This window comes from Podarcis bocagei (assembly GCF_964188305.1).
Source record: "Podarcis bocagei genome assembly, chromosome: 12".
Lineage (NCBI taxonomy): Eukaryota > Metazoa > Chordata > Lepidosauria > Squamata > Lacertidae > Podarcis > Podarcis bocagei.
Window position 1 is genome coordinate 61,383,459 of NC_138137.1, and position 13,761 is coordinate 61,397,219.

Below are 13,761 nucleotides of genomic sequence, written 5' to 3' on the forward strand. Positions count from 1 at the left end.
ACTATAAATGAATTCAGATCTCCAGAGCCTGATGAGCTGCACCCAAGGGTATTAAAGGAGCTTGCAGATGTAAACGCAGAGCCTCTTTTTATAATCTTTGAGAATTCTTGGAAAACAGGCGAGATCCCTGCAGCCTGGAAGCATGCAAATGCCCCCACCTTCAAAGGGGGGGGGGAGACCCGACTACTGACCGGTGAGCTTGACATCAATACCAGGAAAAGACCTAGAACATATAATTCAGATGTCAGTCTGAGAGCACTTAGATTACTAAAACCCAGCATGGGTTTCTCAGAAATAAGTAATGCCAAACCAATATAATTTCTTTTTTTGATGGAGTAACAAGTTGGTCAATCAGGGGAATGCTGTGGACATAGTGTACCTTGATTTCAGTAAGGCTTTTGACTATGTCCTCTATGATATTCTCACGAGAAAGCTGGTAAAATGTGGGCTGAACGAGGTAACTGTTAGGTGGATTTGTAGCTGGTTGACTGACTGAACCCAAAGAGGACTCATTAATGGTTCCTTGTCATCCTGGAAAATAGTGACAAGTGGAAATGTAGCCTTATGAGGCTTTGCCCTCGGGTGGGAAAAATATTGCGCCTGGGAAAGGGAAGTGGGAGTCAACAGACACTCAAGGAATAGTTTCGGAGAAAAGGCTTTTATTTCTACCATCCATGAACTGGTAGAAGGAGCAAGTGTGATAAGTCACAAAAAGCATGCACGAGTTCACAATCATGTGCACAAACATATATACCCCTTTCCAGTTCCCTCCTCCTTTCTCCTCCCTCAGGAGTCCTGCCCCATATTGAGGTTCCTGAGCATGTACAGAAAGCTGTCTTGGGACTATTGTGGCCTCTTGGCACCCTTCCCAGGAAAGGGGGGAATGAGAGTAATTCAGCATGTCCAAAGATGTTGCAACTAGAATGAGATATGATTCTGTTTCTCAGGCCTGCTATGAACAGAGCCTATTCATTAGCCTTTAAAAGTAACGTTTTGCCTATGCACAGCATCTTGTGAGAATAAGCAGAGAAGAGCAGAGAAAAGCTGTTTTGGATTTTTAGAAGACAAAAGGAGTTTTGGACAGTTTTGAGGCCTGGGGTGATTATTGAAGCCTGGGGTGATTTCAGAGAGGATTTGGGTATCCTGTCCCTTCAGGATGCCACACGGATCTGTTCTGGGCCCGTTGTTGTTCAACATATTTATAAACAACTTAGATGAAAGAACTGAGTGGTGCTCATCAAATTTGCAGATGGCACCAAACTGGGAGGGGTAGCTAATGCCACAGAAGACAGAATTGGAGAACTGGGCACAAACTAACAAAATGAATTTCAATAGGGACGAATGTCAGGTTCCGCACTTTGGCATAAATATACGATGGGAGGAGACACCCGGCTTCCCAATAGTACATGTGAAAAGGATCTAGGGGTCTTAGTGGACTGCAAGCTTTACATGTGTGAACAGAGTGATGCAGCAGCAGCAAAAAAGAGAGCTAATGCTATTCTAGGCTGCATCAACAAAAGAACAGTGTCCCGATCCTGTGAGACTTTTGATGGGAAGTGAGATTGCAGCTCTGGTAAAAGCTCTTTCCACATTCCATGCACTGATATGGCTTCTCCCCTGTATGAATCCTTTGATGAGCAGTGTGACTTCCCTTTTGACTGAAGCACTTTCCACACTCTTGGCACTGAAATGGTTTCTCCCCACGATGACTACTTTGATGCCGACGGAAGCTTACACTTGTATTAAAGCTCTTTCCACATTCCGTGCAGTGATAGGGTTTCTCCCCTGTATGAATTCTTTGATGGGAAGTGAGATTGGTGCTCCGACTGAAGCTCTTTCCACATTCCAAACACTGATAGGGTTTCTCCTCTGTATGAATTCTTTGATGGGAAGTGAGACTTTCCTTCCAGGTGAAGCTTGTTCCACATTCCAAGCACTGATATGGTTTCTCCAATGTATGAATTCTTTGATGGGAAGTGTGACTTTCCTTCTGCCTGAAGCTCTTTCCACACTCTTGGCACTGAAATGGTTTCTCCCCAGTGTGGATTCTTTGATGGCAAGTGAGACTCCACTTGGAATTGAAGCTCTTTCCACATTCCAAGCACTGATTTGGTTTCTTCCCGCTCTTAATTCTTTGACTGAAGCTCTCTCCACGCTCCAAATATTTATATGGCTTCGCCACTGTGTGGATTTTGTCATGGTCTCCCTTGTTAATTTCCAATTCATCACCAATTTCCAATTCATTACCAGCTGTATCAAAAAGAGAAAGACATTAGAGCACCAGGAAGAGATAGAGCTCCAAGTTATTATTATTTTTATTATTAATTTATTACCCTTTGTCAGTTATAAAAGCATAGTAAATAGGCTGCCTAATAATAAAATTGTCATCATAATAACATTCCTCTCCTCCACACTTTTATAGGCCATAGATCAGGGGTCTGCAACCTTTAAGACAAAAAGAGCCACTTGGACCGATGAAAAAAAAAACTGGGAGCCGCAAAACCATTGCGACATTTAAAACAGTGGGGAGTGTCGGGGCACACAATGCTCCTCCTCCCCTCGCTAGTATCTGCCCCGGAGCCACGGCAAAGGTGTAAAAGAGCCACATGCGGCTCCAGAGCCGCGGGTTGCTGACCCCTGCCATAGATTAATAAACAATGGTAACTTACTAAAAGTCTTACTACAGGGTTCATTGACTTTTCTGACAAGCATTAACAGACATACTTATGTGAACCCGAGATTCAAAAATCCTGGCTCTTTTCTTTGATGGATTTTGTTTGATCTAATAATGGGATCCAATCCATCTCCCATGTCAGAAGTCTCTTTGGTCTACCAAGAACAGACAGAGAGAAGGAAAGACATGAAAATATAACAGAACCTAACCACTCCAAAGCCTACATTTAAAAAGGCTAGGGCAGTTCAGACCAGCCAGATCATGATTTAAAAAGGCAAAATTGGAGGAAGAATATTCACAGATAAAACAGCAGATAACTCTCCATTCACGGTTCACTGTGGGGCTGTCAAAATCCCAGATGTTGTGGGTCAGGCTTCCCCAACCTCAGCCCTCCAGATGTTTTGAGACTACAATTCCCAGCATGCCTTGCCACTGGTCCTGCTAGCTAGGGATCATGGGAGTTGTAGGCCAAAAACATCTGGAGGGCCGAGGCTGAAGAAGCCTGCTGTGGATGTTGTTGCTTAGCTCCATCAAAATACTTGAGGTACATCTCATAGAGATCCGTACAGAATTTCAAAAAAGACATCATGATCCAACAAGGAGCCTTACCAAGAGAGTCCGTGATCCCACGATTCTCCCCCATAACTTCCTTATGCAGAGCTCTCTGGTCAGGATCCAGCAACGCCCACTCCTCGTGTGTGAAATGAACAGCTACATCTTCAAAGCACACCGGACCCTAATATAAAAAAGGGAAAGTCTTCTTCTTAGAAAACATTATCTACTACACATTGCTTTGTAGTTTTCTGCCTGTTAATTGCTGTGTTCCTTTAATGGAATTGTTTTGTTGTACATTTTAATCATGGATGCTTCTTTTACATGTCTTTCATTGTGACTTTTAATAACGGGTATTAATCTATGTGTACATGGGTGGAGCTCCACATGGCGTTCTTCAAATCAGTCTGCGCAAGCGTCCCTGTTTCCCAGATGGAAGGATCCCCTTTCCTCCCCCCGTCTGCTGTTCTGGAGGGGGAAACCTCCCCAATGCCCTAAGACCAACTTCAAGGGGGTGCAGGGGGTCACAGGAGGGGAAGGAGGGAGAAAGCGCAACTGATGGGGCTCATTTGGTGACTCCTGGCCACTATTATTTTTATGGTTAGAAGCCTATTTTAACATTAAATGGGAAATCAATGAATAAAACTACAATTACGGATAAATAATACCAGCAATATTCCTAAGGCCAGTTAAGGTGAGATGGCTGTTTATTAACCTTCTGGAATTGCATTTTAAGCCTTTGTTAAGGACAGGCATGACAGAAACCAAGATGAGGAGAGGGATTCATCCTGGCCCAGAGGCTCCTGGCTGCCCCGTCCCTCAGCCTCCTTCCCCACAATGCTCCTTCCTCCTACCTGAATTCTTTCCACAGCCGCTGCTTCCCCTCCACCAGGAAAAGATGGATGAGAAGGTCTTGCCATTGTCCTTCTGTCAGCTGCAGGACAAAAAGGTAAGTGGGAAGTCTTAGTGCCTGCTTCTCAGAGGTTTAAGCAGCGCAGCACTAAACAGCACTAAAAGCCTCACCTGCTTAGTGAATGTTGATGTTTGTACCCATTTCATATGTTAGTTGTGCAAACATACATCTCCCCTCCTTTGGGGTCTTGGCCCCAAATGATTAAAAGAACCTACAGAATAGTTCCAAAATGAACAGAATGTGACCAAACAGAGAAAAAACTCCTTCCTCCTTACCCAGCGGCCTCTCTCTGGTGTCCAAAAGAGTCTTCTCTGCCTCAGAGGAATCTTGGCTCCTTTCTGCAAACAGATCCGTTCCCTGAAAGAGAAACAGGGATTCAAAACAGAGAACGGGAAGAAGGATTGGAAAAGAAATGGCTGAGGGAAAAACTTTAGGGGTATCTAATATGATCCACTTAATGCTTTCCAAAAATGGACGGGCCATTAGAAGAGAGTTTGGGGGGAACTCTCCCTCTTGTTCAGACCCCCTTGGGAGTATCCAGAGGAAAGTCTCTCTCACCTGCTTTCTCTCTGCCTGCTTCCTCTCCTCTGCCTGACTCAGGAGGAATCCTTCGGCCAGGGCCACCGCCTGGGAACTGGTCTCTGCTCCACATTCCCGCACCCAGCTCTCCATCTCTGGTGGAAGGACAGTCAGGAACTGCTCCAAGATCACCAGGTCCAGCATCTCAGCTTTCGTGTGCCTTTCTGGCTTCAACCACTGACGGTAGAGGTGGTGGAGTCGGCTGCAAACCTCTCGGGGTCCTTTGGCCTCCTGGTAGCAGAACTGCCTGAACTGCTGGCTCTGCAAATCTGAGCAGAGAGTGTCCTCCTCACCCAGGATCTTCTTCACAGAGCTTTCCCAGAATCCCCCACTGCTCCCAGTTTGGATAGCATAACCTCTTTCCACTTCAGGGCCAGCTGAGTCTTGCTCATCCATCTGGGCTCTCAGGAAGCTTCCAAGAGATCGGAACGAATCCCTTGGTCTTCTCCCAACAGGGGCTAGCAACTTCTAGAAAGCAAATAGATTGTTCCATTATAAAATTGGTATACGTTCAGGAGAATAAAAATGTTCCCTGAATTAAGCATGGCTGAGTCTTGCTATGAACCAGGACTGGACTGCACCACAGCACAGACTCTGGACTTTCTTTAATGAAGAAAGGAAGGAGGAGAAGCAAGTCTGTAGACCAGGCACCCCGAAACTCGGCCCTCCAGATGTTTTGGGACTACAACTCCCATCATTCCTAGCTAAAAGGACCAGTCGTCAGGGATGATGGGAATTGTAATCCCAAAACATCTGGAGGGCCGAGTTTGGAGATGCCTGGTCTAGCCCTGCCAGGAGAAATGTGATCATGCAAGATGTGTAGCAGCTGAAGGGATTTCTGTGAGATGAAAGGCCTGGTTTCTTCCGCCTTTCAGTGTTTTCAGTGAACGTAGGAAGTTAGAACTGTGATTGAAGAGTCATTTGTACCGAGTGTAATTTGGACACTGGGCTAGACTTGGGGTGCTAACCCTGGGGTCCATAAGAGTTGCTCTCCCTCCCACTCCCACTCCAGTGCACATTTCTTTCCTGCTTCGGTCACTTTTTCTAGCACTTGAAATCTGCAGCGTTCTCAAGGCATACGACTTTGGTGGGGTTTTTTTGTCTTTGTTCTGAGGCCCAGATACACGTGTTCAAAACTGGGCCTAAACCCCAGTTGAAACAGATCTAGGAAATCAATTTCCTCCAGGAACACCTGGATCTGGTCTGTTATGAACCTCTCCAGAACCTTGCCCAATAAGGGGAGGCTGGCAACTGGCCTGCAGTTACTTAGATTTTCCAAATGCAGGGAGGGTTTCTTGAGGTGTGGTTGGTTCTGCCCCCGCCTCCTCCAAGCAGGAAGGGACCACCCACTCATGCAGGGAGGCATTGACCACCTCCCTGGCCCAGCCAGCCCCTCCTCCCTGCTATTTATTTTCATCCAAGAGCGACAAAGGTCCAGACTGCAAGTGGTTGCACTGACTGATCTGAGCACTTAGTCCACATCCGCGAGCCTCAGTAACTGAAACTCATCCAACACAACAGGACTAGTAAGGGCTCTGGACACCCATGAGATTCATCTGCTATTACAGCAAACTTAAGGTCTGGGTGGATTCAAGTGATTTTATCCTCAAAAGGATTTGCAAAAAAGTCACAGTGAGCTGCTGCCGACTGTAAAGGATTCCACACTACTTGGAACAGCTCTGCTGGGTGGCAAAGTGAGGGTGCCACCCTCATTGCTTCTGTGCTGCCTTCCCTGCCACTAGGTAGAGTCCATGATGAGCCCTCACCCGTGTCCGGTTGCATTCAACCAGGTATTGCCTCCACTCCCATATGAGCCATCTCCCAGCTTCTTTCCTTGCCCCAAGCACTGGAGTGTGCCAGGTTTAACTCTGCACTGCATAAAGAAGCACTTTCTTTTCTTTGCCCTCCGTCTTCCAATGTTCCACATTATTATTATTGTTATTATTCATTTCACTTCTATACCGCTTTATATTTTTAAGAAAAATCTCAAAGCCGTTTACAGCATATTAATAAAACAATCCAGAATCAAACATTTCTGAAGAAAGTCAGATATGAAGTATACAGTCAAAGCAACATAATTAACAGGGAGCTAAAATATTATCTTAAAAGATTTCAAAAGAAAACATTACAAAGGAGAAGGTCAACTACAGTAAACATATGTAACACAAAGTTAACAAAAAAAATCTTAAACATTTCAAAACATTGCTAAGTGAAGTCAGATATAAAATACATATAAATTATTTGCATCACCCAATCACTCTATAATCCACCGTAATCAGTTTTGCCTGACATATTTGCAAATACACTTATAACTGGGTGTTAAAGGTGGATTTGTATTGCAAGAAGTTCATTCATTCATTCATTGCATAGGTCAGTTTTGGTAGGTTTTTTGTTTTTGTCGTATGTGTTGTCTGAATGTTCAAGTCGGCTACGACTTCTGTTAATAAATGCGACTTTTTCATCAGTCTTAATGGGGTTTATTTGCATGCTCTCTTTCCCTGACCCAAAGACCCTTCCCCCAAGTGGCAGGCGTACTGAGCCAGAGAGAGAGGAGAGTTGCAGCGGACCCACAGCAGAACTCTCTATCTGGCTTTGCAGAGAGGAAGGGGGCAGACGCCTCGCCTCCCCTGCAGCCCTGGGACCCCCTTCTCCCCAGTGCACCCTAAGGGGGGGGAGAGAGGAGACTCACCAGGTCCCAGGAGGCGCCCCCGACACAGCGCTTGCGCAGGAAAAAGACCACCTCTCCACACCCCGCCCCTTGCAGGAAGAGAGGGGTTCTTCCCCCCCCCCCGCCTTCATTTCCTCTCCTCTCTAGGAATCCAGCTCGGTTCCTTTTAACCCTTGCAAAGCCGAGGGCGACAAAGCCACTCCTCTCCACAGTATTCTCTCTGGAAAGGGACCCGAGGGTCCTCTAGTCCAACCCCCTGCAAGGCAGGAATTGCGCTCGCAGCCGTTCCTGGGTCAGCTCGAAGCGCCAACTTTCTGCTTAATTGCCAGACACACTGATTCATGGGGGTTTTTTTGGGGGGTGGGGGGGGGGGACGGGACCCTCCTGGCTGGGTTCTGAGCTGCTTCCTCCCTTGTCCAGAAACAGGAGGAGGTGGAAAGGGATCTGCAAAGCAGGAAAGCCCTTAGAGAATCATAGAATCACATAGAGTGTGGGAATGTTGTGAGTCGAAGGAAGAGGCGGCGGCCTCCGCAAGAAGGGCAGGGTATGAGGAGGAGAAAGGCCGAATATGACATCATAAAATGTCAAAGGAATAATAATAATAATAATAGTAATAATAATATTTTATTTATACGCCACCCACCTGGCTGGGTTGCCCCAGAAACTCTGGGCGGCTTCCAACACATAAAAACATAATAAAACATCAAACATTAATAGTAAGAATCTGATCCTCCCGAAGGGTGGCTGCCGGGGCAATGAGCACCCAGTCATCTCACTCTCACGCCACCTTCACCATGACCATTGAGCAGAAAAGCAAGTGACAGGAGCACCAGTTTTCAGCCCGCAGAACTTGCTGGTTCAGAAAGGCAAAAGAAGAGCAAAGTCGAAGGTGATCGACTGCGGGAAGGGATCAACATCAACAAGGGACTCCTCTGCTCTGCCTGGGGAATGCCATCAGCACTCTTGGGGAGGAAACCAAAAAAGGCAATTTTGTCCCTTATAAGGACTCCACACCTTTTGCAAGATTCCTTGGGAAGCAATAGCCACACCTTGATGGTTGCCTGTGTGAGCCCAGGAGATTCCAACCTTGAAGAGACTATGCTAGGCTGATAGGGCCAGAAAATTAAGAGCAGTGAACACTGACCCTCAGGCAGCAGAGATCGGCTGGCTAAAGCTGCAGGTCTTACTGCTGCAGACCTCATGGAGGGCCCCTTCCAGTCTCTGTGGGTAGTGGGCCCTCAGAAAAGGCGCAATCTCTGAAGGAGAAAAATCACTCCCTCATGGAGGAAAATGAGAAACTAAGCTGCAGCCTCAGTGAAGCAGCAGCCAGATGCCCCAGGTGCTGGAAAGAATCATTGTGAGGGAGCAGCAGAACGAAAAGATCAGCACAAAGCCAGAGAAGCTCCAGGAACTCACTGCGTTGAAACTCGACCCACAGTTTCTTTTACATGTAAAGAAACTGAAGGTACATTCTTTCACCTTTGGTGGACGTGCCCAAAGATTAAGGCTTTCTGGGAAATGATATATAATGAACTGAAAAAGGTACTTAAATGTACTTTCCCTAAGAAACCAGAGGCCATTCTCCTGGGCATGGTCGGCCAATTGGTGCCAAAGAAAGACAGAACATTCTTTATGTACGCAACAACAGCAGCAAGAATACTTATCACAAAGTATTGGAAGACACAAGATCTACCCACTCTGGAAGAATGGCAGATGAAAGTGATAGACTATATGGGACTGGCAGAAATGACTGGCAGAATCCGAGACCAGGGAAGAGAGACGGCGGAAGAAGATTGGAAGAAATTCAAGGACTATCTTGGGAAATATTACAAAATTAGTGAATGTTAGAATGATGTTGGTTAGAATGTAAGTGGTTATCAGCTGTAATGATTAAGATAATGGGGGGGGGGAAGAAAGGTGGAAAATTAAGTGAAAATTAATGGCGAGGATTTGCTGAATGAATAATTTGAATTGGAATACAAAAAGGGGAGGTATGAGGAGGTCTGAGAAGTTAGTTAAAAGAAAATAAGTGAATGGAATTATATGTGTTTTTATTTTTGGTTTTTTTTTGTGTGTGTTTTTTTTGTATAACCTTTGAAAAGTTAATAAGTATATTATAAAAAAAAGAAACTCGACCCGCAGAAGCTGCTTAAACCAAAATTCAAAACGCCACAAAAACTCTTTAAAACATTTAAAAGCATTTTCAGCATTTGTCCCAACCCTAGAGTTCGTTCCAGTGAGTCTGGGCTCTTCAAGATGCATAGCCAGGCAATGTCCCTCCAGCTTCCCAGGAGTCTAAAGCAGAGCAGGGTGAGTCTGATTCCCGCCCCCTAGGCCAGGTGGGAAAAGGCCTTGCAGGGAGCGGCCTTCAAGACTCACAGCTGGGCAATCTTGGTTGCCCTCCTCTGCACACCTTCCAGCTTCTCAACATCCTTCTTAAACTGTGGTGCCCAGAACTGGACACATTATTCCAGGTGGGGTCTGACCAAGGCAGAAGAGAGTGGCACTATGACTTCCCTTGATCTGGACACTAGACTTCTACTGAGGTAGCCTGCAATAGCATTTGCTTTTTCTGCTGCTGCATCACGTTGTTGACTCATGCTCACCAAGACCCCTAGATGCTTTTCAGATGTGCTGCTCGTAAGCCAGGTGTCCCCCATCCTATATTTGTGCAGCTGCTTCTTCCTGCCTTAAGTGCAAAACCTGACATTTGTCCTGTACTCTCCATGAGCTTCCCATGCTCCAGGTCATGGATTTCTTCACAGGTGTACCTACACATCCTTTGCAGAGAACGCTCCTCCTCCTCTTCCTGTTTAGTCTATTCCTTTTGAACTGGTTATACCTGTCGACTTGGAGCAAAGGTCCAAATAAAGCATTGTCCCCCCCTTCCTGGCCAAATGCTCAGGAACAATGGGGTGGAAAGGGAGAAGGAAAAGCCCGACAGTCCAGCCATGAGTCTCTCGTCCCACCAGGTTTCAATGTGTCTTGGGGGGGGAGGGAGTTGCAGGTTTCTTCTGGTTCCAATTGCGTATTTTGTCCTTATGTTTTGTGTGTTTATTTCGCCTTTTACGCTGTGAACACCTCTTCATCTTTGGATACAAAGGATGGCAATGAACCTGCCTGTGAGGTTATATTGTGCCTCTGTTCTCAGGAGCTCGTATTCGTCTTGCTTTATCCTGCTGCTCTTTCAGGGACCTATAAATAAAGCTAATTCACAATAGGGACCATTGCGAGGAGCTGCAGGCTTTCCTAGACCTTTTACACATTTTACTCCCATTAACGTGTCCTGCTTCTTTCAGGGCTGTTCCTCCCCCCACGTCCCCGTCTTTTCCAGCTCCAGCTATTTTCCTGTCAGAGGAAAAAGGCGGGTTTCCCCCCCCCCCCCCAAAAGGAAGGGAAAAGGCGGGCTTCGAGCGGGAGATCGGCAGCGAGGCTTCGCGCAGGCGCAGTGAGGAGCCCCCCCCCGCGCCGGCCTTAAGAGGGCTTCCACCACGGAGAGGCTCCAGAGTCCTAGAGCGGCGCTCCCTCCCATCCGCTAAGAGAGCCCCGAGGACTAGAGCGGAGACGTCCTTTATCCGCCCGCTTCCGCCGGAAGTCCAGCTTGGGGAAGTTGTTCGAGGCGGCACCGGAGGGCTCGGTCACGGGACGGAGCTTCGGCGGCGGCGATGGTGGGCGGCTCCCCCCCCCCGCGGGTGAGGGAGGGAGGGGAGGGCGACCCCCCGCTGACCCCCTGACCCCCCCCCTCTCTCTCTCCCTCAGGCGGCGACGGCGGCGCTGACTCAGGGGCTGGAGCGGGTCCCCGACCAGACCGGCTACCTGGTCATCTGCGACGGGGCGGTGCTGGCGGTGAGGAGGGGCCTTGGGAGACGGAGGAGGAGGAGGAGACCCCCCTCTCTCCTGGGAAGCAGAGCTCTTTATATCGGGGGGGGGGGGGAGAGGCAGGCTCTTTAGGGAAGTTGGTAATGTTTAATCCTCTATTGTGCTTTTAATATTCGAGTGGGAGCCGGTATAAATAGTAAATTATTATTATTATTATTATTATTATTATTATTATTATTATTATTATTATTCTCAGCCTAGCCGACCTCGCAGGGCTGTTGTCAGGGGAGAGTTCAATGCGGGTGGCAAAGCCCATGGGCCGCCTTGGGATCCCCTTGCAGGGAGAAGAGGCGGGGGGGGGGCAGGGATGCCCCAAGATGCCTGCTGACAAAGGACTCCTCTTCTTTTTCTCCCTGCCCTGCCAGTCCTCGGGCGACCTGGAGAACGACGAGCGGACGGCCGGGGTGATCTTGGAGCTGGTGAACACGGCCTGCGCTTTCCGCCTGCCCCGCTGCCCCGAGGTGCCCTTCAGGCGTATCTCTGGTGAGAAGGGGGCAGACCCCCCCCCCAGCACTCGCAGGCGGGCTTCCTCCGTGGGGCCTCCCTGGATACAAAGGGGAGCAGGGCTGCATCCCACACTTTTAGTGGGGAAGGTCGGGGAGCCTCAGGGGAGCCTGGAGTCCTCTTGGCCCCTCTTGGCGTCTGCTCTTCTCCCTCCCCCATGTGGAGCTGATCTCAGAGCTTCCCTGATGCGTCCTGTTCTTGCCCCCTTTCACCAACCCTAAAGGAGAGCCAGGCAGGTGGTGGGGAGAGCTAGGATGGTGGGGAAGGCTCAGCCCCCCCTCCCCTGAGCCATGGCACCTGCCTTGCATGCAGAATGTCCCATGGGGGCTCCCCAATGGCAACTCCAGGTATGTCTGCGGAGGACCCTATAGTGGATTCACTGCCAGTCAGTGAAGACAGCACTGGGCTCGATGGACTGAATGGTCTTCCTTGGGAGAAGCACCTTCCTGGCACTGAGCCTGACCTACCTCAGAGGGATGTGAGGAGGAAATGGGGTGAGCGCCCCATCAGTGAAGGAGTGGGGAGCAAGCGAGGTTGTTCTGCAGTGTGCTCTGTGTGGGGCTTCCTTGAAACCGCTGTCAGTGCAGGATGCTGCAGTGCAATTGCTGGCAGGAGTGAGGCCTCATCAGCATATCACACTTGTACTCAGAGACCTGCACTGGCTGCCCATTTGCTACCAGGCCAAGTTTAAGGTGGCACAATTAGAATGTAAAGCCCTTAACAACTTGGGACTGGTTTACCTGGGAGATCACCTGAGCCCACATGTGCCAACCTGACCACTTAGGCTGGCTACAGGTGCCACATAATATGTGCACTGCAGTTGTACGAACTTGATCACTTAATGTGGCAGCACCTAAACTCTGGAACTCCCTGCCTATGGATGCTAGGCAGATGCCTTTAGTTGCACTCTTCTCGATGCCTGCTAAAAACATGCAAAACAAACCCGCCCTGGCGTTCACAGAATTGATGCCAGTTTAAATCAGTTTTTAGTCTATATTAACTTTTTGAAAGCTTAAAATTGCTGTTGTTAATCTTCCTCAGTATATAATATTATATACTGCTTTGAGGTTTTATTATAACCAGACTGTGTATAAATATATGAAAAAGTACATAAATCCACCCAAGCACCCTGCTGGGGGTCTTGTCTCTCCTAATACCCTTACTGGGGTCTCTCTCTCTTTCGTCCCCCCAGTGGTGTTTGGGGAGCACTCCTTCCTTGTGACCATATCTGGTCAGAAGCTGTTTGTGGTGAAGAGGCAGAACAGCGTCCGGGAGCCTGTGATCGTCTGAACTTGACCTGCCTGCTTCTTCTGTAACTGACTTTGGGAGTGGGGGACTCAAGGAGACCTGGAGTGCAGGAACAAAGCACCTTCTTTTTTGTATCTGTGTGGGGCTCATCCCTGTGTTGATACTGGGTCACAAGAGGGCTGGCGGCTCCTTGGATGCGTTGTACATTCTGCTTAAAGGCTTCGTGCCGCTGGGGGTTTGCTCCATATAGCTGTGGGTGTGATGGTGGTATGTGAAATAAAGCTCTTTGAAAAGAGACAACTAACCTGGTGGACTAGCTGTTTAATAGAATCGTGGAATTTTAGGGTTGGAATGGACCCCGGGGTCATCTAGCCCAGAACCCCTGACAGGTAGCCAGCCACCCAACCTCTCTTTCAAAATCTCCATGAAGGAGAGCTCACCACCTTCTGCGGCCATAGGACCATAGTGTTGGAAGGGACCCTGAGTGACATCTAGTCCAGCCAGCCTCTGCTTAAAAACCTCCAAGGGAAGAGGTTTCTCGGAGGTTCTCTGTTTCTCGTATGGCAGCAGAAGGGCCTGAGAGCGAAGGCAACCTGGGGGTCGGGAAATGGCCCCCCCCCCAAAGTTCTGGATGTATCTGGGTAGGCTGGCTTGTCAGGTGATCAGCACCGCACCCATACAATAGCCTTGCTACCCCCTTGGCCTGACTAGCCTCTTTTTAGCAATGGCCCCACATAAGATTAA

General features: G+C 48.3%; 2 protein-coding genes across 2 annotated transcripts; one reads left to right on the top strand and one right to left on the bottom strand.

The window, feature by feature from the left end:
• Positions 1 to 183: 183 nt before the first annotated feature.
• LOC308569457 (zinc finger protein 213-like) lies at positions 184 to 7,492 on the bottom strand (the record flags this gene model as incomplete). Its single annotated transcript, XM_081163379.1, has 7 exons — positions 7,408 to 7,492; positions 4,698 to 5,186; positions 4,415 to 4,496; positions 4,081 to 4,160; positions 3,284 to 3,410; positions 2,073 to 2,250; positions 184 to 223 (listed from the first exon to the last, which is right to left on the bottom strand). Exons 2-7 carry the CDS (start codon positions 5,112 to 5,114, stop codon positions 184 to 186), a joined length of 924 nt encoding a protein of 307 aa, XP_081019505.1. The 5' UTR covers positions 5,115 to 5,186; positions 7,408 to 7,492.
• Positions 7,493 to 10,970: 3,478 nt separating this feature from the next.
• On the top strand, positions 10,971 to 13,317 carry LAMTOR4 (late endosomal/lysosomal adaptor, MAPK and MTOR activator 4). The gene is made up of 4 exons (XM_081164178.1): positions 10,971 to 11,054; positions 11,146 to 11,232; positions 11,631 to 11,748; positions 12,962 to 13,317. The coding sequence occupies exons 1-4, from the start codon at positions 11,052 to 11,054 to the stop codon at positions 13,057 to 13,059; spliced, it is 306 nt and encodes a 101-aa protein (XP_081020304.1). The 5' UTR covers positions 10,971 to 11,051; the 3' UTR covers positions 13,060 to 13,317.
• The last annotated feature ends 444 nt before the right edge of the window (positions 13,318 to 13,761 follow it).

Bases quoted from the DNA above. Each gene is read 5' to 3' on its own strand.
- LAMTOR4 (XM_081164178.1), top strand. The intron at 11,233-11,630 runs GTGAGGAGGGGC...CTGCCCTGCCAG, and splicing joins GCGACGGGGCGGTGCTGGCG to TCCTCGGGCGACCTGGAGAA. The intron at 11,749-12,961 runs GTGAGAAGGGGG...TCGTCCCCCCAG, and splicing joins GCCCTTCAGGCGTATCTCTG to TGGTGTTTGGGGAGCACTCC.